Genomic DNA, 22,633 nt, shown 5'->3' with positions numbered 1-22,633 from the left:
ACTGCTGCTCTACAACCACCACAGCCAGGAAATGAGCAACTAATTTTTTTACACAGCCAGCCAGGTTATTTTTTCTCTTGTTCAAAATTCAAAATGGAAATCAGTGACATGACAGTGTGTGTCACTCACTCCTACGCTGAGCTTGAATGCTTTGTCAGCACACACACGCACACCAGATGTGACTAAACCACATTTCCCTCTCTATCATCACATGATTCGGGGTTGTGATCATCCTCACATGATTTTTTCCACCTGATATTCTATCTTAAACCACTGATTGTTATTCTTTCATCAAGCACAGGCGTGGAAAATCCTTCTGTTGTTGATAAGAGTCCTTTTACACCAAACACCAAACATGAGAGCTGAACGACTGTATTCCTTTGAAAAAACATAATGAGCTCAACATTGCTACAGTGTCAGTTACAAAACACACTATTTTTACAATCATTACAGCAGCATGTATTCCTTCCTGCCTCACAAACTCTACTTACCTCAGGTCACATGGGTGTGCCACTGCTGGAAATTCCCCTGCCCATTCAAGGGGGCATGTTTGCAGCTTGGTTTCTGTTAGCAAAGAAGGTGAAAAAGGAAATTCCTCGCAAAGAAAGAAATCACGATGCTGCTAATTAATGTGTTATCTTTGTACATCTCTGCTTTCACACTGCAGACACCTTCTGTACTGTATTAAATACTTAGGCTAAAAAGGGACCCTGTTAGCAGTCTAGACTGCTGTAAAACTGTCTGATAAACACTGTTCAGCCAACACAGTCATGCCATCAAGTTAAAGCTCATATGTTCTGTAAAGACCTTCTGTACTGCAGACATGTTGACCTGTCATAGCATGAAAAGCATTAGTGTAACATATCTTTTATTGATGTTAATGTCTGCTTTTCCTGCTATATCCAATGTGTGATGTGAAGAGTCTGTGGTGTCAGCTCAGAGTGATAATGGGGATAGAGATCTATGGTGCCGTCACATCAGTAGGTCAATATGCACTCTGATTTGTCTGCTTTTACACAGAATGTTAAAAAAGGACAGCTTTTCTATCTTGCCACAGAAAAAAAGTCTCCTTGATTGGCAGATAATGACCCTAATAACGGCCTTGGTTATTGGCAGTGCAATATAGCCCAATATGTTAACATCACCATTTGATGTGGGTGGACCTTGTTAGAGATGCATGCAACCTGTAAATAAGCATGGCCTTACAAATTCATCACTTGGAAAACTGCTGTCGGTGGCAGTCCATCTTTACTGAGGCTCACTGACTCCATAATAGAGAGAACCACCAAGGACCTGATTTAATTTAGCACCAGTTCCTGATTAGTGAGAACCATATTAACCATAACTGGGCTGAACCTCATTCCTTGATTCGTCTCACGTTCAGCACTCTCAGTCTGCCACCTGTTAAATGAACGTTAGCTGTCCATTAACTGACGATTCGTTCAGTAGCCTCATGCTACTATGTTGCGGTTCTGTTTACACTGTGTGGACAGCTTCAAATGTTCTGAAGAGTGGGCACTGTAGCAAAACAAATGAATTGTGTGCCTCCAATGGCCAGAGTAACATGATGAGTCCACATCAAGACAAGATCATTCTCATTATCAGATAAACGAACTACATAGTTATTCACCAGCAAAAAGTTAAAGCTGTATTTTGGCAAATCACATCACATTTTTTCAGCAATCCATTTAACATAAAGAAATTAATGATACATATTATAGTACAAATTTAAGTTTTACTTCACTTTTATTTTTAAGTGCAGTCTTATCACACACTCAAACATGTTCGTGTAAATAAACAGCCAATCACCAGCATTATTAGATCTTGGTCCAAGCATGCTGCATGCTTACTGGCTCTCTGACACCGATGAGATTTACTAATTTTCTCCTTAGGTATTAAAAATTGCCATTTTTGCTCCTCAATAGTATCAAACAAATTTGGTCAGTCCATATATATGAAAGTTCAATACCCAGCCCTAGTGATTAGTTGACTACCCAATTTAACGTTGCCACTCTCTTCAGTTTGCTCCAGAAATACTAGTCAGTTAAATTAGTTTAATCATATTTTATTAATGTATCGATTACAGCCAGTGACCCTGGGGGCTGTGTTGTCAAGGGCAATAGCCCCTGGTAGGGTCTCCCAAGGCAAATTGGCCCCAGGTGAGGGGCCAGACTAAGAGCGATTCACAGTGCCCCGAATGAAGAGGCCAGATCAAGGCACCAGCAACTCGCCCAGGAGAAGGAAAGTGGAGCCCCCTCCTGGAGCCAGACCTGGTAGGGGAGCTCAGTGGCAGGCGTATGGTGGCCAGGCTCAGCCCGAAGAAATTACATGGACCCTCCACCTGCAGGGATGGAGTTCAGGGTTGGGTGCAATGTAGACCGGGGGGCAGACAAGGGCCGGACCCAACGCCGGATAAGTGGAAAAAAATGGATGGATGGATGGATGGAGGGACAGCACCAATTAAAAGTTACATCTAAGATGTTACATTGCTGGGGCTTCAGGCCCAGCAGGCAGATCCCCCCCCTCTCCCTGTGCTAATGCCCGGATGTTGTAACAAGAAAGGGGAAAGATGATATCTACTAAAACCAAAGCAGTTTGGCAGGATTTGATCTAGAAAATGAAAGTAAGTTTTTATCTCTAGGCTGTGTCAGAATATACTGGCCTATAACTTCTCCACTGAGTAATGTGTTGCCACATTCAGCAAACCAGTATGACATTGTTTACCTGCAGATGCTGTGATGCTCCACTTTTCTCATTGTTTTCTTACTTTTAAACAAGTTCAGTAAATTTAAATTTCTATTTAATCAACAGGGAAATTAGTCGTGAGGAATATCCACAACGCAGACACAGAAAACAACAGATCAAAGGAGAAGTGACAATAATACTGGCCAGAGATGAGGTGTAAACCTGTTTGGGAGCTGCAACAAGGTTAGCAAGGAAGGCCATGCTGAACTGGCATTGAAGAGGCGATTTGACAAGACATGCAAGATGCTTTTCATCTTACTAACGGCCAAACATCAGCAAGGCAAGAGGAGAGAATTTCAAACTAGACTCCCAAACATAACAGAGGACCTAGAGAGAAGGAGAAAAGGGGGTAACATGCAGAAAGAGAATGAAAGAGAAACAAGTGAGGCTTAAAAGAGAATAACAGAGCAGAGGACGCATGTAGAGCTGGGGAACTCTCAGAGAAATTGAAAGCGAAGGAAGGTATCTCGATAACTTGTAACTTCTTGATGCCTCTGCATGAAACAAAGGCAGTCCTCAGTTGAATTCACTCTGGGCTCTAATATAATACAAGACAGACAAATTCAATAAAAGCACAGTTTTTAGATGAGGCTCAACAACAAAGATGGCTGACAAATACAAGGATGATGGTGAGGAATATACATACTGAGGCTGCTGCACAACAAAACAACACAAGTGAACAGAACAGAATGAGTGAGTGAAGTAGGGGCATTAAAATTATAAAACAGGTTTTTGATGCTGGCACAGCGTCACATGTTGCCATTATGGCCATCACAAGTGTCAAGCTCACTGCTGACCAATGTGTACCCAATGATGTTTTGCTAATCTCTATTTGAAGGCACAGCACACAAATGAAACCACATGTACCACAGAGGTAGTTTTAAAATGGAACGTGACGCCCATTAGCAGTTTATAAATATAGCACTGGCTGTCATATATTACGCTAAATGACACATATACTGGAAACAAATCCTGACCCACTCCAGCTAAAACTGTCAATGAGGTAAAAGGATGAGGATGAGGAGCCTGCAAAGTAAAAAAAAACAAGAAAAAATAAATAATCGGGTTTATGTTTTGGGAGAAAAACATGACTAAATATATCAAACTTGAGCATCATAATAGGCACAAGGCTATTCTGTGGCAGCGTCACAAACAGGTGTATGACGACAATGGAGCTGTCTGTGTGCCCCCGGGCCGACAGCACACACACATCAGCCCTACTGTCAGCTAACGCTAAAGGTGAGGAACACGCACACACACACACGTGCGCACACACACACACACACACACACACACACACACACACACACACACACACACACACACACACACACACACACACACACACACACACACACACACACACAAAAAAAACAGTATGTGTGAGGCGAGGATTTAAAGACAGTGCTGGAATGGTTAACAGATGAATTCCTGATAATTTCAGCCATTTATTGATTTTTAAAAATGTACACTCGCTGTTCAAAGCTTTTGCACATATTAAGGTTTAAAATGACAAAACATAAGAATCATATAAGGACCAGCAGCTCCTCCGGCAGCGAAATATGTCTCTGCCTGCCACAGCCCGAGGGACTCACAACATCCACACTACACAGCTATATGATGTTAAATGATTGTATGTAGATAAATGTATGAAACTGTGTTATATTGTATTGAATAATTGTGTATTTTATTGTATTATATGGAAATCTAAATCTGTATCCTCCATATGTAATAAATATTGTATTGTATGTATTTTAATATTCTGTCAACTGCTTTGGCAACAACATGTTTGTTCATGCCAATAAAGCTATTTGAATTTAAATTTGACAGAGAGAGTGTTGGTAGAGAAAGCGAGTGGGCAGCAGCCAAGACGGTGTTTGCCTTTCTGGCCATGAGGGTTAAAGAAAGAACAGAACCAAACAGAGAAGTGAATTCGTGACGGCAGGTTGGCACAGCTAAGCTCTCCGGGTAGCTCGACTCTTATGAACGCCACTCTGGCGTACCAACACCACGGGGCAAAGAAAGTGGCAAAAAAAGGGATTTCAGATTAGCTCTTGGGTCTAATATTTCCCAACTCTTCTTCATCCGAAACAAACTTATTTCGAGATCTCTCGTGGTGGTGACAGAGCAGGTGAATAGCTGTGGTGTAACTCATTGCTTTGTCAACTGTTTATGTAAGGTGTGTTGGCGAACGCTGCTCTGCAGTGATGCTGCAGAGCTGAAAAATCATAAGGCTGGGAAGAAAAAAAAAAAAAAAGGAACAGCTTTCACACCCTCCCACTCCTCCCCCTGCACTCCTACCACCATTTGCTGCTGACCTCCCAGGTCAGCCAAGCCCGAGCCTACATTCCTTCATCTCTCTCTCAGGACGTCTCTTCCTCCACCTCCTCGTGCCTCATGCATTACTTCTCTACTGTCTCCACAAAACAGCCACACACTGTTTTTGTTTTTTTTACTTTTACCTCATGATAGATGTTATCCGGTGGCCTTGTAGGTTTCCACGGCTCCCAGTAACAAAATAACAAGTTGATGTCCATTTTGATGCTGAGGTAAGCAGCTACTACTACACTACACTTACCCTTTTAAACTCCTCCATCCTCCTCTGCCTCTCCCTCAGAGGCTGTGTTCAGACAGCCAATATCAGATTGTCACATATCTAACACCAAACACACATTTTGTTACCAAGTCTCAACAGAAAAAGAGCGAGATCAAAGCCAGCCCTTTGAAATGCAGTTCAAATCCAATATCTGCTCTGTTCAACCATTCGGATCAGATTTCAAGTGTTTGCTTATTTTTTCCCATCACTCCCCACAGGACACATATTTGATCGAGCAAGAGGCACAGAAAAAAAAAAAAATATGGAGGGGAGTCCAGCACCAGCTAACACGGTATACACAATGTATTCTACAGTCCGGCCTGAAGATGTTGAAATCAGGCAGTGTTCTTAGTTAATTGTTGGTTACCATCACTTTATGAGACAAGGATTAGCTTGATATTTTTCTTATAACATTCCTAGAAGGTGTAAATTTTGAGTTATACCTTTTGGATTTAAAATGGTAAAAGTAAATTCATCATGATGTATAAGTATGTTTTTAATAAATTTGACTTTAGGTTATATTTCATGAATAGAATACATATATAATTCATTTTCTTTGGTAATCAGGTAGTGTCACTTTAAGAGAGAGCACCTGGAACATTTACTCCAGTTAAGCTGTAGCACAAAGAAATCTAGTGGAGGTTGGACTAGCTGTGGGGTCATACAGTTTTCATACCGTGTCCTGTAATGGTTAGTTTTATAGTTTAAAAAAGAAAAGTCAGTGGATTTCACCTGCTTATGAGATGTGTGGAATAAAAGTTTTTGTGTTTTTTCAACTTTACAACAGAAGCAGAATCCAGTGGATTATTGTGGGGAACTACATCGACTGGATATGTGTAAGCCGTGACTACCAGCCAAGTCACATTTTTGCAGCAACAATCACCATGGTGGTCTTTGCCCAAATTCACAGTAACTGCACTGAAACAGCAGCACATTGAATCATCCATTAATTAAATCTTCACAGACTCCAGTCCCAGCTGTCACTGCATAGAATCCCCCATGGTGTTTTATAGGAGAGGTTGTCCCCTCCACAGATTTCATAAAAAATTTATACAATTTTCTGAAATGAAACATTAACCTTTGAGGGGAAAGAGCAGGGCCACCATTCCCAAAGAAAATGCCACATCCCGAGTGGGACTGTTTGTTATTTAGACTGGATTCATCTACTCACTAATCTGACCACGAGAGAAGAAGCTTCAGAGTCTGGATGTCTTAGCAACACAACTGAACAGTTTCCACCCTGCAGGGGTCTCTTCACCAGCACGACCATCTTCCTCAGATGAACTCATTTTAGAAATACAGTGGACTAAAACAGCGTTTGAGCAGGTTCTACAAGGTGCCTGGAAGAAAATACTAGTTATTATATATTGATTCATTTATCTATTGCCCTATTTGCACGTAGTGCAACCACAAAGCACATAAAACTTGGCCTTCATTTATTGTTATATTCACAACACATAAAGTGCATTTTCAACCGCATGTTTTTATGCACATTTTCAATTTGTGCATAAAAAATCTCAATCGAAAAACTGAAATGTTGCAGAAAAGTTTTTATGCTTGGTGAGGTGTATTGCTAAAGAGAAAAGGCGACAAAGTGCAAGGCAAACAGACTCAGCGTAAAAACCATGATGGACATGAAGGGATGAGGAAACTGTAACATTCCGCAAATTAATTTCTAAACCAAACATGCCATATTTCCATCACATTTTCCACATCATTTTGGCTCGTTTGAGCTTTGACTGACTATCTTGTAGTCACATCATCTCATTGTTTCCTCTTCATCTGCAGCAGTTTAATGGCACCAACTGGAGAATTAGCAGCAACAGCTGTTTTAAAATTAAAATTAGATGGAAACTTGGCTATAGACAGGAGAAGATCCGCAACTGATGATTATTTCCATTACTGATTAATAAATCTGGCTATATAAAATGTCAGAAAATTGTAGAAAAATGTCCATTTTGCAGTTTCTCAGAGCACAAGTTGATGTCAAAGAAAAGCAGCAAATGTATTATCACACAAAATAGATTGTTTAAAAGCTCTTTCCATTGTTTAAGTTTTATGATATGTTGAGAATTCTGAGCTTTGATTATGTCATTTTTGTTGCGACTGACAGGGTGTCAGTCGATGTTTGTGTGTCTGTCTGAACATCTGAACTATTCAAAAAAAAAAACACTGGTAGTGTAGATTGACTTTTAGTCAGCACAGACCATTACAATGATATCTAATGGTGGACTGTCAGCAGATGATAGACTGCTGTCTAAACACTGGGCTTTTACATTGTGTGCAGTCAATCACAAAGATCAGATTTCCTGTTGCCTGAGCAGGTTTCAGCTTCTGTTATCTACTCTTGTCCATCATCATCATATCATTAACTCTTCATCTCACAGCCTAAACCCAGACCCTCACTTGTCTCGCTTCATCACAGTCCTGTCTTAAAGTAGAAGGAATGTGTTCAGGAGTGATGGAGGAGCTGCCCCTGCCATCTGCTCCAGCTTCCCGGCTCCAGTGCTTGGCGGGTGAGGGGCTGCTGGAGGAGGACAACACTGGGAAAACACTGAGCTCGCTCACAGCTAGGAGCCAAGGAGAAGTACCGCGGCTGGCAACGATACTGATTCATGCACACACACGTGAACTTATAACAGCTGAATTTACAAGAACACATGATGCATCTGTTTCAAAAAAAAACAAAACAAAACTATGAATCACTGTCAAGAGCATGTGGGTGGTTTGTTGGCACGTTGCTTACAGGAAGAGTGTCAGAGCTGACACAATGAGATATCTAAAATAAATCCATTCAACCTCTTACACACTCAACTGATGACTAAACATAAACACGGTGAATTAAGAGCCACAGAGTTACCATTACAAACAGGACATCGACACTGAACTAGCTCATGTGTGCAAGTTGTCCCAGCTTCGCTCAGGTTTCATCTGGACAAGAACTGTGTTTGTCACATGAGAGAGTAGAAACTGATGAAGTGACACCCACAGAAAACAAGGTTAGAATGAGCTGCCACTGTCCACTGATACACTTCAACTACTACTACTACCAACATTCAAGCTCACAGATTTGGCAAAAACCCGAAAGACACTCTGGAAAGTTGCCAAAATCTATAAAACAACTTCTAAGACACCTTTGAAAAAACCTAAGTGTGGTTCAATGGAGGCCAAATCAATTAGTGAAAAGATTGTACGACCAAGATCAAGACTCAGCGAAACTATCATTCATTTCATTTCATTTCAGCTCTTATGTACTGTAACATAGAGCAGAGTTGTGAGTGTGTGCTTGTGGTCACAGAATCATTATAAGAGAAAGAGGGAGGCTGGTCCACATGAACCCACTCACCCTGGGTTGCCAGTTTTCATATTGCTTCTGCAGGTTGGCCCCGATGGTCTCCAGGGCTTTCTGTGGGCTCATCGACAGAGGATCTGACAACCAAACACAGAGTGTAAACACACAAAACAGACAACATTGACTGCAGAGAGAAACCATGCACACTCAGTCTGCTGGTGACAAACTTGCCATAATCATATTATTCCCCACACACACTTACATTACAGTATTACACATTTATCTGGCAGTGTTTTCCAGAGCAGTGTAACAAAGCTAATATTCAGGCAAAGATACAACAACACTGTGATTACAAGAGCAAGTTATGGTTTCTCTGCTCAGCATCAAAGGAAATATTTAGTTAATAAATAAAAAAAGCAGGGTTTGGAAAAATAGCAGCAGCCCCTCAGGTTGAAATATTGATGAGTGTAAATCAATACGGCATGAAGAATAGCAGAATATAGATTGAGGACGGATCAGATTGCGCTCAGCAGGCAGAAGAACATAATTGGCAAGTGTGCAGGAGACACTGATATGCTTCATGCAGAGAATTAAACCTCTGCTCTGATGATGAATGATGCCTTCTTGCACTGCATTATCACAACAGCATGAGGAGTCGAATGATAACTTCACTTTCTTGGTATAATAAGCAATTTCATATTACATAATAATTGAGGAACTATCTAGAACTTCTACATATAGTTTTCCCACATTGGACATGGAAGAATATTAAATAGAATGTTTCTCCTTTAATAAAACCTGTTGTGGTGAAAGTGCATATTACAACAGTACATTTTACAATACAGTAATACGCAATATATTTAAAATGCCACTTTATAAAATACATGTTCAAATAACCACACGCACTATGGCCACTGAAAAGCACATGTATCTCTTTCTATCAGTATTTACAATAAGCACATGTCGTTTAATTAAACACAGCTGTGCATTTGAGGACATCACCTCTGCCTTTACTTCTTCATGTCTCAAAAGTGGCAGGTCTGTAGAGTGTCAGCATCCTCAGAAGCCGCTCAGAAAGTTAAGAAACTTCATAGCTGTGTAATGTGCTTCCTTCACTCTTAAGAGTCAAGGAGTCTCAGGGGAGCTAAAAGGTGGTTTTGAGGATCCCATTTCAACAGAGAAGGTTCCTTTTGTTTTTGTTCTGTGTTCTGGCAGAGGCAGACTGCTTCATCCTCAGACAGAGGCCGTTTGAGTAGAGCTCCCATGGGACAGACTTGAGAATAGCCCAAAATGCTGCATAGTAAAAGCCAAACTTTGCTTTTTTCAGGATCAGCTTGAATGTGAGTGGTACTACACGTGTTCTCAGAGCTTCAATGGGGAAAAAAGGTTCTGTTTGGGTGATTGTTCACTCATTCTCATGTGTGGACTCACTCACCTATCCAGCACTCCAGCCTGGCGCAGGGGGAGGTCTTGACCACATCAGGAGGGTCCACTCCCACGTTGAGGCACAACACCAGCGCTACACTCACAGTCTTCATCTGAGGGACAAACACGGGACACAACGTTATTCTCACATCACTCATCTCATCAGTGCTCATATCAAAACATGGTGGATTCATTTTTAATCCTCTTCAAAAGCACATTAAATCTTCATTCATCTGAGGAACTGGACCAAGCGTGTGGGTTTCTCCTGCTAAACCGCATCCTGCTGCTCGTGGCCAAAGAAGAGTCAGTGAAGGAGATCCACTGAAGCAGTGAAAGTTAAGTGTCTCACTCTGGGGGAAACTCAACAGTAGTTACTGAGAAAGGGGATTTATTCACCGCCACCTTCCACATTTTCCCATCTGAACCAGGGATTCCAGCCAAAGACATACAACATGTCAAACAGTGAGTCACTCCATTAAGGAATCTGACCTGAAACGGTTCGGAATGAATTCAAAGCAGAAAGGTGCAAATCAAGCAAAGGCCCGTTTTTGGATAAATACATGTTTGAAATAAGAGAGCAGCATTCAGTTCAATTCAAGAAACTTTATTTGTCCCCAGGGGCAATTTAAAAGGCACATAGAGTAGACATAAGAAACACAAGACACACACAAAAAAAACCACAACATAATAACACAACCAGTGCAAGACAAACTGTACACATTAAGAAAAACAACAACGACAACATAACCTGTACTATTATAATGAGAATTACTTGGGAGAATGATGGTACCAGTGCAATCGCAACAACAGACTGGCCTCACACCAGGTAACACAAGAGACCACTGTGGCAGGACGTGAAAAAGATATCAGCCATTGAAATAGAACAACCACCAGTCCCCTACAGTGCAAATTACAGATTGCAGTAGCAGTGAGCCATCACTCTATCTTGGCTGTCAGCACCTCAAAAACACTTTCCTTTGTGCAGCACAGCAGACGGTGTGACCCCCTGTCGCCCCAACCTGTAGCTCCAGTTAATGAGGACACTGACACAGTGAGCTGACCCCAAAGAATATGTGCCACATCACAGCTGCCTGATCATCTGCCTTAAGTCTTCTGCCAAAACTTGCACTTGAATGCAACACAAACACAAGACAGACCCTGACAGCTGGCTGACTGATACACATTGACTGAGCAGCTCTTGAAGAGGAAATAAGTAGTTAGTATCTATATTCTAATAGAAATCAGCAAGCTCTTGTGTTACTTTCACACCACTCTCTGAAATCATCTTGTTAGATGCTCTGAGTACAACTTGAAAATGATAGTTTTGACTTCTTTTGGAAGAAGAAACAATGTACTAAAGCTCTGTGTGAAAAAAGCAAGCATCAACCTCCAGGGCTGAAAAATGAAGCCAGCAATGAGGGGCAAAAACTGCAGTTCCTCTAATGACCACTTGAGTCAATTGTCATAGACGCCCATGTTAAAATGTCCAACTCAAATGGGAGCTAAACATCAGCTCCCTCATCAAAAAAGCTCAGCAGAGGATGTATTTCCTGAGGCAATTGAAGAAGTTCAACCTGCCAAGGACTATGATGGTGAACTTCTACACCTCCATCATTGAGTCCATCCTCACCTCCTCCATCACCATCTGGTACGCTGCTGCCACGGAGAGGGACAATAACAGACTGCAGCGTATCATCCACTCTGCTGAGAAGGTGATTGGCTGCAATCTTCCGTCCCTCCAGGACCTGTACGCCTCAAGGACTCTGAGGCGTGCAGGGAAGATTGTAGCTGACTCCTCCCACCCTGGACACAAACTCTTTGAGACACTCCCCTCTGGCAGGAGGCTGCGGTCCTTCAGGACCAAAACCTCTCGCCACAAAAATAGCTTCTTCCCATCTGCTATTAGCCTCATCAACAAGGCTAGAGAGCCCCACTGTTGCTGATCAATTGCACCAATCACCAGAAAAAATTCCTTGTATGTGAAAACATACTTGGCAATAAAACTGATTCTGATTCTGATTCTGATTCTGATTTACATAAGAAATAACCATGTTTACAGCCTGGTACAAAAACATTTTGGTCTGTATAGCTAATTTCCTGCTTCATGACAACTGCACCAGAGGTGACATTTTATGTAACTCACCCGTTAAAATTTTATTAAGGCTTAAAGTTCTGTGTAATTGAGGGTGTGCCACTTTGAGTGACAGGTGGGTGAGCATATGCTTTCCACAAGCCAGCGTGTGCCGAAGTCTCGGCTTCCAACGCGGGAGTTAGGCGGAGTCAGACCATTCTTCAGAAACCTAGGTGTGTTGTCATGGAGGCTACGTCTATCTTTATATACACTCTATGGAAAACACACAGCCTGCTCATTCATGTGAATGAGGCTATTCGAACAGTGCAGCGGGGGTGACAACGCAGGGAGCTTTAGCCAAAAAAAAGTTCAGCTTCATCCAGCAAGTATCTGAGGTGCCCAGACAAACAGATTACTTCTCTCTTGGACACCATATTTCTACAATTTAGCTGACAATCCTTGTGCTGAAAGATAAAATATTTGCCCCCATGATAACTTTGTTGTAAAATCCTGTCCCAGAGTACACTGCAGTGTTTTGGTGCATAGCAAATCTCTAAACTCACAGATCTGTTACTCAAACTGGACTTCCTGGATCATATTCTGTGTCACCCCTGTACCTGAAGCAACACACCCCCACCAACACATGGCTGTTTTCAGTCTGAATGCCCACCGACCCTCACACATCAAGGTTACATGAGATGGAGCGACCCTAACGCCACGTTTCCTGCTGTCAGGTTTGACATTCAAACCCGGGTTAATGAAATAAGTAACATTTTGATAGATCACCTTCAAATCATCATCAATAGTTAAGTCAGGACACAAGATTCTCAATTAGGAGTTAGTCTTTTTCCTCAAGTCTGAATTCTTTTTAAGCAGTGGATAGCTGCTGCCAAATAGACAAGACAGCCACAGAGGAGAAACATTGTAGTTTTTATTATGTGATGATAAACAAACTTTGTCTCATCTAGGCTTCCTAACAGCCATCAAGCTCAGTGTTTCTCTACAGTTGCAGAATGCTAATTTATAGTGAGTGTCTTAATTTTGCTCCAAAAGAAAAAACAAACATAAAAATGATTAATGTGATTTTCTCTGCATCAAATCAGTGTTTTTATATGATCTAAGGCTTTTGGAAACATTTCACACTCACTCATGAATATATTTTCTGGACAGATGTGTCATTTTAACACAAAATATACATTAGTGACGACATATCTTGTGTTATTATAGTGTTTCGACATCATTGCTGTGTTAGAAATGTGTTGTTCTAAAAGGTAGAGTGTGGACTTTCATTCAATGGACTCAGCAGGACAACTGCTTTTTTTTTTTTTTTTTTTTTTTTTTTTAATGGCACTGCTTGACCCAAGCTGACGAGTCACTGTTTCATCATCGTGTCACTTTGTGAATCAAAGCCTTGGAGCATTCACTGTGGGACAGACGCAGCTCGAACTTGATGAGGCCTTGTGTAATCAGTTAACAGTAGGTCAGCTACCTACGGCGTCACACAGGGCTCAGTCTCTTCTTGCAGCTCGTTGGGGACAGTTTTGCCGAAATCAGGTCAAATCGATCAGGGCTCCACACTTATATGGGCGACACAAACGTTTAGAAGCTCAGTTATTATTTGAGGACATTAAACACACAGACTTAATTTTGACAAACTAGGTGAACTAGAGATCTATCGAAGGACTGAAATGCATTGTGCTTCATGAATCCCTTTAAACATAGAGTCTACCAATTCACTTCAGGCTTTCGTAAATAGGTTTGGGGTTTGATTATTCTTTTTTATTACAATTTTTGAATTATTACTAAAAAAGAATCAATTCAGAAGATTGTGTGTATTTATATTTCAAACATAATAAAACATTATTCCCTGTGACTACATAAATTTAACTTAAATATTATGTAAATTACATATATAATACCTCCCTGGAAACACATGTAAAATCTAAATCAAAATGAATAATAATCGTGACATTAAGAACTGGGTGAAGTATAAAAATCCTGAAGAACATATACCGTAAATTAGTCACTATGACTTCCTCCTCCCTCTCACTGCTGATGTGGATTCACTCCTCAGCAGGTACGTGGTACTGCAGATGGAGGGAGGAGGAGCTGTTTGGAAAATGGAGCCGTCACCTGAGCTAGAGCGAACTTACTCAGTTTTAAGATGTGAGGCTAAACAGTTAGGTTGTTTTAGCTATTACCCTAACAGGCCTGCAGTGACTAACATATAGTGTACCACTGGTGGATGAAAGATGGCGGGAAAAGCTCAAAATATCCCTTTTCTAAAAGTTTATATATGTTTAATGGGTGTTTTGATGAATTACTCCTATTGACTTTTACTCACTGAGGTTTTAATGAGCACAGCTTTTGTCAACTCAAATAATAAGTTTCACTGCCCTTAATGTCATGTTCTCTGTCCTGCTATCCATGTATGTGTGTGTGTGTGTGTGTGTGTGTGTGTGTGTGTGTGTGGTCAAACACAGACACAGTCGTATAAAATAAATTTGATAAGAGCTATAGTCGTTTGGAAGTTTAGACACGTACAACACTTGCATGTAGCTCAATGCAATAGTGTCAAGTGACCTTTTGCAGGTAGTGCTCGACACTGTCTCTGTGTGTAGTTAGTGCAGACCTATAGACCATGTGTTGTGTACGTACAGTGGGTTATGTGACATCCTGTGGCTGAGCGGCGTTAGGAAGGCTGTTGTCGTAACGGTAATTAAGGCACTCTCTGCTTTCCCGCCGACACAATAAAAGGTCAGTGTGCTAGTGGGACGCAGCAGGACAAGACACAACATGTACATGCATCCGCACACACACTGTCACACTGCAGCATATCACCTCATTCACTTCCACCTGACCTCCTCACCCTTTTCCCACCTGCACGGTTGGTAAAACTTCTATTTTGTTCCTCGTGAATGGGAACTGATGCACCGGTTTTGTGCTTGGCTATGCAATTGTTTACACACAGTGCCCCAGGAAACTGTGACGAATAAAACTAAGGTGAGCTCCATCTCAGAATTTACACAGCTGACTGTGGCGTGATATTCTTGAAGAGGACTAAGACTCTACAGCCAAGCTGACAGCTTTATGGAGCTGTACTTTTACTTTACAGTGGCGCTTTGAGCTAAATGCTAATATTAGCATGCTAACATACTCACAGTGACAATGCTAAAATGCTGATGTTTAGCAAGTACCCAGTTCACCATGTCAGTAAAGTCTGTTTGCATGCTAACGTTAGCACTAAACATGAACTACAATACAGCAGGGTAATTAGAATTTTGACCAGACAATGAGCTTGAAGAAAAGTCAGAGGTTCAATTAAGTTATTACACTTCGCCCTGAGACAGAAATGAATGTGTGCAACAAATTTCATGATAATCCATCCATTACCTGCTAAGATATTTCAGTCTGGACCAACCACCTGGCCATCAGCTGACTTTTCCATCTCTATACCAACAGTGCCAGCATTGTTACTTTGGGTGGACAAAAAAACATATGCCAAGGATGTTTAGCCAAAAATAGTCCAAGAAGCCACATGGTGACAGCGCTAACATGCCAATGTTTACCAAATTTAATCCTTACCATGTTCAAAATCGTAGTGTGTTAGCAAGCTTGCATTTGTTAATTAGCACTAAACAAAAGTACAGCTGGAGCAGGTGTGAATGTTAAAATATTGGACAAATAAAAAAAATTGAACTGCTGGTGGCACTAGGTGGAGAGGGATTACAAAGGTCATTACAGTTCATCACTTCAGTCATTGCATCACTTCTCTCAAAACCACAAATTACAACCTGCTGATGGCTCTAGAGGAAAAGTCCGAGGGTCACCAAAGTCATGGACTTCATCCTCTGGGCACCACAAATGTCTGTACAAAGCTTTATAACAATCCATCCAGTACCTGCCAACTGAAAGAGGGTAAAAACAAAAAAAAAAAAGGTATTTAATGAGGAGCAAAAAACAGTTTCCAACATAATAATACAGTTAATCAGTCATACAGCTGCAGGAAAAAGTATGTTAACCCTTTGGATAATCATCTGCATTTATGTACAAATCTGTCTTAAAACATCTTCATCTAAGTTACAATTCTGGACAAACTCATAACACACAAATCATTGTATTGTATTATTCTATTTTGAATAATTCAAAAGTTCACAATGTATAGGAGAAAAATATACAGTCTGAGACCACTTTGACCGTGTATTCCCAGCCTTTGGATGTGTAATGGTATCATTTAACCTAATGAAAGCTCAAGCATCGTTTCATGAACACTGGAAAGAGGCTTAAAAGTCTATCATGGTCTCCCCAGCCACCAGATCTAACACTCAGTGAGGTTTAATGGGACATAAAGATTTTCACTTCCTTCAATCCTTCAATCATCAAAGAACTGGAAGCTTTCTGTCAAGAATGATCCAATGTCCCCTAACACACAGCTCCTACCCAAATGACAGAAAAGTCAATGAGGACTCAAGCTGTGTGGAAGCTAAAGGACAGCCTTACTGCTTATTAAGCACCTGATTTACTAAACTGATATTCTTTTTGCTTGCTCTCTGAGGTGTTTCCCATTACATTGTCCAAACTTCTGCATTTTCCCTTCACACTTGTTAAAGAAAGGTGTGATGCAGATCCTCTGTTGTCAGAACGAACACCTTATTGCCAGTAATTTTATTCTGCGTTAGCTCAGACCGGAGGTTGGCTTTCCTATTCTTTAAGTGCTACCATCACCATGGTACTTTATATCACTGCATGTGGGAATGTAAGGAGATTATAAAATTCTGGGGTTTGAAGATTCACTATTGTGGTGGGAATTGTTGTGAGCTGAAGAAAAGATGTTCACCAGGAGTTCAGGTTCAGATGTCTCAGACAGAAGTATTTATTGAAAGCTTAAAGCACCAATGATAAAATGATGAACAGAATATTGTCGGCAAGTGAATCAGAGTAATGTCACACCAGTTCCTCAAGGTGTCTGGCCCTACAGGGTGGATATGTTCCTAACCATCAGATGGTTACAACACATTTCCATACTACACCCAAATAAGGCTTAACATATATGTGTGAGGAAGCTGTTGCTCACTTTAACTTGAACACTGTCTCCTGTCTTACCTACCTACTACTACATTTGTCTGTCCCTTTGCCTCACTTCACTCATCCTTGTCTGGAACTGTTGTTTAGGCAGTTTTACTAACTTTGTAACTAACCTATTAGACTATCTACAAGACCTTGGTTTCCCTGGCTACTGAGGGTAGTCATGGGTCCATCTGGACACTGTCAGCCAAGAGTGAACAATCGTCTAACACTACGAGTGAAGTGTTAGTGTGGGTCTACAAAATAAGACGACGAAAAGGAGGAAAATTCCTTCGCAGCTACATCTCTCAAGTGAACTCTTCCCCAATAGCTCCATGTCCCAAACTGTGTATACTGAGCATTTACATTTACATTGACTCATCTGGTAGACGCTTTTATCCAAAGGAACTTACAAGTGAGGGACATCACTAAAACTTCAGTGCAGTCGGAGACGTTGGTGTAAGCACGAAGTACTAAATCTATTTAATAAGGCACAGTGCAAAGCGATCAAGTAAAGCAGTGCACTGGTAGTGCATAGTGCACAGTAAGTGCTAGTTAGGCATATTAGGGTGTTGGAGGTTTAAGGAGAGGAGGTGCTCTGAGAAGAGATGAGTGTTCAAGAGATTCTTGAAGGTAGAGAAAGGAAATAGAGAAAGGAAAATGGTTGACCTTTGTCTACTCCAACTTAGACACTTGTTCACCCTGTGGTGGCAGAATGTTCGTTTTACCTCCCATGGCAAAGGGATGAATGGGAGACTGGTCTCAGACTTTTGGACCCAAATATAAATATTTTAATTAATTTTCAATATTAAAACTAATAACTACACAATGTTCACTTTTAAAAAACCAAACGAGATTGAGTTCACTGGCCTCAACTAGCTGCTAATATGCATGCACATAATGTACAGTAAGTGTGCCTGTTCTCTGTCAGCTCTGCAGGGGCTGCAAAATATCTACACCAGTATCCTGGGAAAAGACATTTATATCTGAAACATATTACAAAGACACAGACTCAACCAGGGCAGGTTTGCCCTTTAAAATACAACAGCAGAAATGACAGCACACTTTAGAGACACATTAATACAAAGTCCAGAGAGAGAGGAGAGATGTTACCGTCATGCCAAGTGAAATGTCAAAGAAAACTGTTGACTCTCTGGGGGGGGGGGGGGGGGGGTAACCCATAATTTCATGTTTTGAAACTCAACATGGACCAGCATAAAAAAATACACAAAATTACTTCAAATACTGAAATGCAAAATTAAGTAAACAGCAGTCAAACTTGTACAGTGAGGCCTGGAGACTTCATTAATGGCACCACAATGGGATCACATTAATTGTTAATCATCATTTTCACTAACTGACTCAAGCTGGCGAGATAATTAACATCCTAACATGAACAGCCCTGATCAACTTATTTGTTTCTGTCCAGCGTCCAGTGCAGGCAATTTAGAACACATTTGATATTCATCTGCATGAGACTAATACAGATGAATGAGGGATAGTGTTTTTCTGCTGCAGCTCATCATCGCAGTGCAACATGGCGTTTGAGTGTGACGGCACACAGATGTGGTCCACATTACTCTCTGTGATTTATCTGCTTGTTTATTCCACATATTACTTCACACACAGAGTGAAAACAGGAATTCCATTTATCAACCAAGTTTGGAAATTACAAATTAAGTAAAATGTAGGAATGTAGCTGTCTGCATGGCTTACACTAATAAATTAGCTCCTTCCCTGTGAGAGACTGTGAGACCTCAGTCCTTTTTAATATGGTTTAGTTGTGTGTAGTTCTCTTTAAGATAAAGTGGACATTAATGAAAGTAAACAGATCTGGACTATTCTATAAACTCTTTTCTGCTGTGAGATAAACAAATCAAACACTGACACACACACATATTTTTTATGTCTAAGTTTACAGTTTGGTTTCTACATTGACTCACTTATCTAATTTAAACTCAACCACAACAACCAACGATTTCATTATTGATTCATGTGTCAGATATTTTCTTCATTATATAATTAATGCTTTGGTCTTTAAAATAAAGATAAAAGTAAAAAAATGCTCCATCACATTTCCATGTGATTCTGCTAATACTGGATCAGGAATCGGTAAGTACTGAGGGTATGACCATGGAGGACCGATATCCAACCCAGATTCTGTCCTGATCAGAGCCAGACTTATAACTTACAAATGATCGAGGGTTAGTCCATTTTGAATGTTTCTGCATTTCTAGCCTTTACAGCACTGGTCATGTGATGCTACATAGCCAATAATTGCAACTTGAGTCAATGAGTGAGACACACACACACACACACACACACACACAAACACAAAGACAAGATGAGAGACGGTCTTAGAAGTATGTCAGAGTGTCTCAGCACATGACCGCTCACAGTAGGAGGCTACAACAGTTCAAAATTCTTGGTCCATGTGTTGTCATGCAAAGACCCAGAATGAACACAGACAGCAGACTACTTGATTACTATCAGCAAATTATTTAAACAGCATTGGTGTAGGAATGATTCTGTCCCAAGCTTTTTGATCTAATATAAGCTGTTGATCACTGTAAAAAAAAAAAAAAAAAAAAAAAAAAAATGGCATTCATGTTTTATCCTTCATCTTCTAAAGGTTTAACCTGAGCCAGTGAACAGCCTGAACAGTGACAGCAATTATACCACATCCATACAGGGCTAGTCATATACAGCTGATACAGCTGTTTTTTGGTTTTTTTTTATTTCTTATATTTTTTAAGTATTTCTAGCGGATCGGTTATCAATATCGTCAGATACACAAGTTCAGGTATCAGAATTGGAATCGTTGAGTGAAAAATTAGATCTGAACATCTCTGACATCAAATGTCTTGTTTTGTGTGACAAACCCAAAGATGCTCAGTTCACTATCACAGAAAACAAAGAAAACCGGGAAACATGCTCATTTCAGACTCTCTGTTGAAAAGCAGCTCTGTCTGAAAGTCTTTTTTGACTTACTGCAGATCATGTCTTGCATTAATCACAAATCTCAAATAATCAATATTTGAATCTTAAATGTGGAAACAACAACATTATACAAAGTTTATTGTCATATTAATGAATTTAAGTGAACTGAAGAAAGACTGTGAGGTGCAGAATAAATTAGGTTTTGGCCCCACTAACTAGAATAAAAGAAAAAAATCAGTTCCAGATCAAACTTATAAAACTATAGAACTAGAGACATTCAGACATTTGATTTCAGTTCTACATTACTGACCTTTGTATTCAAGATACTTGAAAACAAACAAAGGAAACTAATTGTGCTGAAATTGTTGAGCCGATTGACAAAATAACAAACTGACAATAACTGATAATCCATTAATCACTGCTGCCTTGTAATTTGAACACTTGAGTTTTGGACTGTTGGTTGGACAAAATCATTTGTTGACATCATGTTACGCTCTGGGAACTAGTGGTGGCTATTTCTCACTGAAAAATATAATGTAATGGATAAGCCCTAGAAAGAAATAGAGAAAGAAATAGAGAAGAGAGAGAGAGAGAGAGAGAGAGAGAGAGAGAGAGAGAGAGAGAGAGAGAGAGAGAGAGAGAGAGAGAGACAGCAGGACTGTAATCAAAATTTGATCAAAGACAGGAGAGTTAACAACAGTGATAAGAAGAAACGAGTGAGGGCAGGAGGAGAGCAGGGATAGACCAGGGTTCCCACTGTGAACAAACACACACCTTCTGACACATAACAAGCTGCTCTTTATCATGTGGGTGGCCCCAGCCAGTAATTTGACTATTAGCATTAAACTGAGAGGACAGCCTGAACAAAACTAGATTTTAATACAGCCATGCTCTGATCCTCATGGATTTCCAATAATCTCATAAAGTCTTCTTCTGAGTGAGGAGAACGGAGAGGAGGGGGAGGTGGAAGAGGAGGAGAGAACGAGACAAATAACGACTGAAGAAATCTGTCTGCTGTGACAAACAGCGGGGAAGGAGGAAGAAAAGAGAGAGTGAGTGTGTGTGTGTGTGTGTGTGTGTGTGTGTGTGTGTGTGTGCACATCTTCCTATTTAAGCCTAGGCACATAATTGGTTGCCATCCTCCTCTCATTAATAACTGCACGGGACTCCAGGGGACTTCCCAGCCTTTCCCCTCTGCGTGCCCCCCCCCCCCAGCCCAGCCCAGCCCACAATAAATGAAGGTTATGGTGGAGAGCATCGATCTCCTCCGTCCGTGTCGTAGCTCGCTTGCAGCAACAGGTCAGGTTGAACACTTCAGCTAAGAATCCAGAGGAATTGTGTATTTGACTTACTCTTGAAGTACTAACATTGTAACATGTGGCTAGTATTTTTGACCAACAAGGTCAAATGCAAGCTTTTACAAAAGGTTTGAACCAAACAGCCACGCTCAAAGTTTGGGCTAAAAGCCAACTGTCACAGCTTCCTCCAGGCTGCATGGCACTCAGAGGTGGAGTGGTGCCTGGAGAAGTGGATATACTCACTCATTTATGCCCCAGTCTTTTTATCCAGCAAAAGGATAAATGCCCTGTTTCATAAACAGTGACATAAGACTACTCTTGCATATTTAGTTCACCCAAAAAATGGGACAGTAGAATTTGCACATTGTCACTTAACTTCTGCTGCTCAGATTTCATGGAGTAAGATCGTTATGAAATTTACATTAGCCACAGAAGAGATGCAGACTCTGCATTCAGGACTGCCCCACAGGGCGAGACAACTACGTGATTATGCATTTTGAGCGAACTATTCCTTTTTCCTTTGTGCGTCCACACATGAAGTCGAACAATTACTGTTGTAGCGTCGACCAATAGGCTCCATGTGACGCGTTTAGAGGACATGAGTACACTTCAACTACAGAAAATAACCTTGTTTGCATTCCCACTCTAAACTGCATCAGTCTCTGCAGGCACATCAGTCACACGCCACACCACAAGTAAATTCTCAACCTGTGGGAAAGACTGAAAAATATGCACCCTCTCAGCTTTTACTCAGATTTCATGCATGTGGTGGTGTGTTCTTTATACTATGTACATTTTCCTAAAATTAGATTGCAATGTATCTACTTGTTAAGAGTAATGCAATATATTTCAATATACTCAATCATAACCTCTGTATGGTAATACATATCATATCGCCAGATTCTTGCCTATACACAGCCCTACTGTACATACTTATGATATTTGCTAACTGTCTGCACAAGTAATCTTTATTTATCCAGGGAGGCAACACCCTGTTACACGCATTAAAATACATAGAATGACTTCAGTAAGTTCCACTGTTTGCTCTGTTCAAGATGTTTAAAAAGCTCTTAAAATCTTCCCTGTGCTTTACTCATTGATGTGATGGATTAATACCTCAATAAAAAAATATAGACCTGGATTTGAAGAGACAAATCATTCCACGACTGGGACTATGTACACAGTCTATACTGAAAATGAAC

At 40.6% G+C, this 22,633-nt stretch overlaps 1 protein-coding gene across 6 annotated transcripts in view; it reads right to left on the bottom strand.

Moving 5' to 3' along the window:
• rptor (regulatory associated protein of MTOR, complex 1) overlaps positions 1 to 22,633 on the bottom strand; it is a 178,515-nt gene that overhangs the window by 145,231 nt on the left and 10,651 nt on the right. For all 6 annotated transcript variants that reach the window (XM_071503413.1, XM_071503416.1, XM_071503415.1 and 3 more), the window contains exons 3-4: positions 10,069 to 10,171; positions 8,688 to 8,770 (exon numbers count right to left, since the gene is read on the bottom strand). In XM_071503413.1, coding sequence (XP_071359514.1) covers positions 8,688 to 8,770; positions 10,069 to 10,171 — 186 coding nt within the window. The remainder of the gene's footprint in view (positions 1 to 8,687; positions 8,771 to 10,068; positions 10,172 to 22,633) is intronic.

Source organism: Trachinotus anak, unplaced genomic scaffold (assembly GCF_046630095.1).
Source record: "Trachinotus anak isolate AG129_WGS33_773 ecotype Australia unplaced genomic scaffold, CSIRO_AGI_Tana_v1 ptg000019l, whole genome shotgun sequence".
Classification (NCBI taxonomy): Eukaryota; Metazoa; Chordata; class Actinopteri; order Carangiformes; family Carangidae; genus Trachinotus; species Trachinotus anak.
This window is presented reverse-complemented; position numbering and strand designations above follow the sequence as displayed.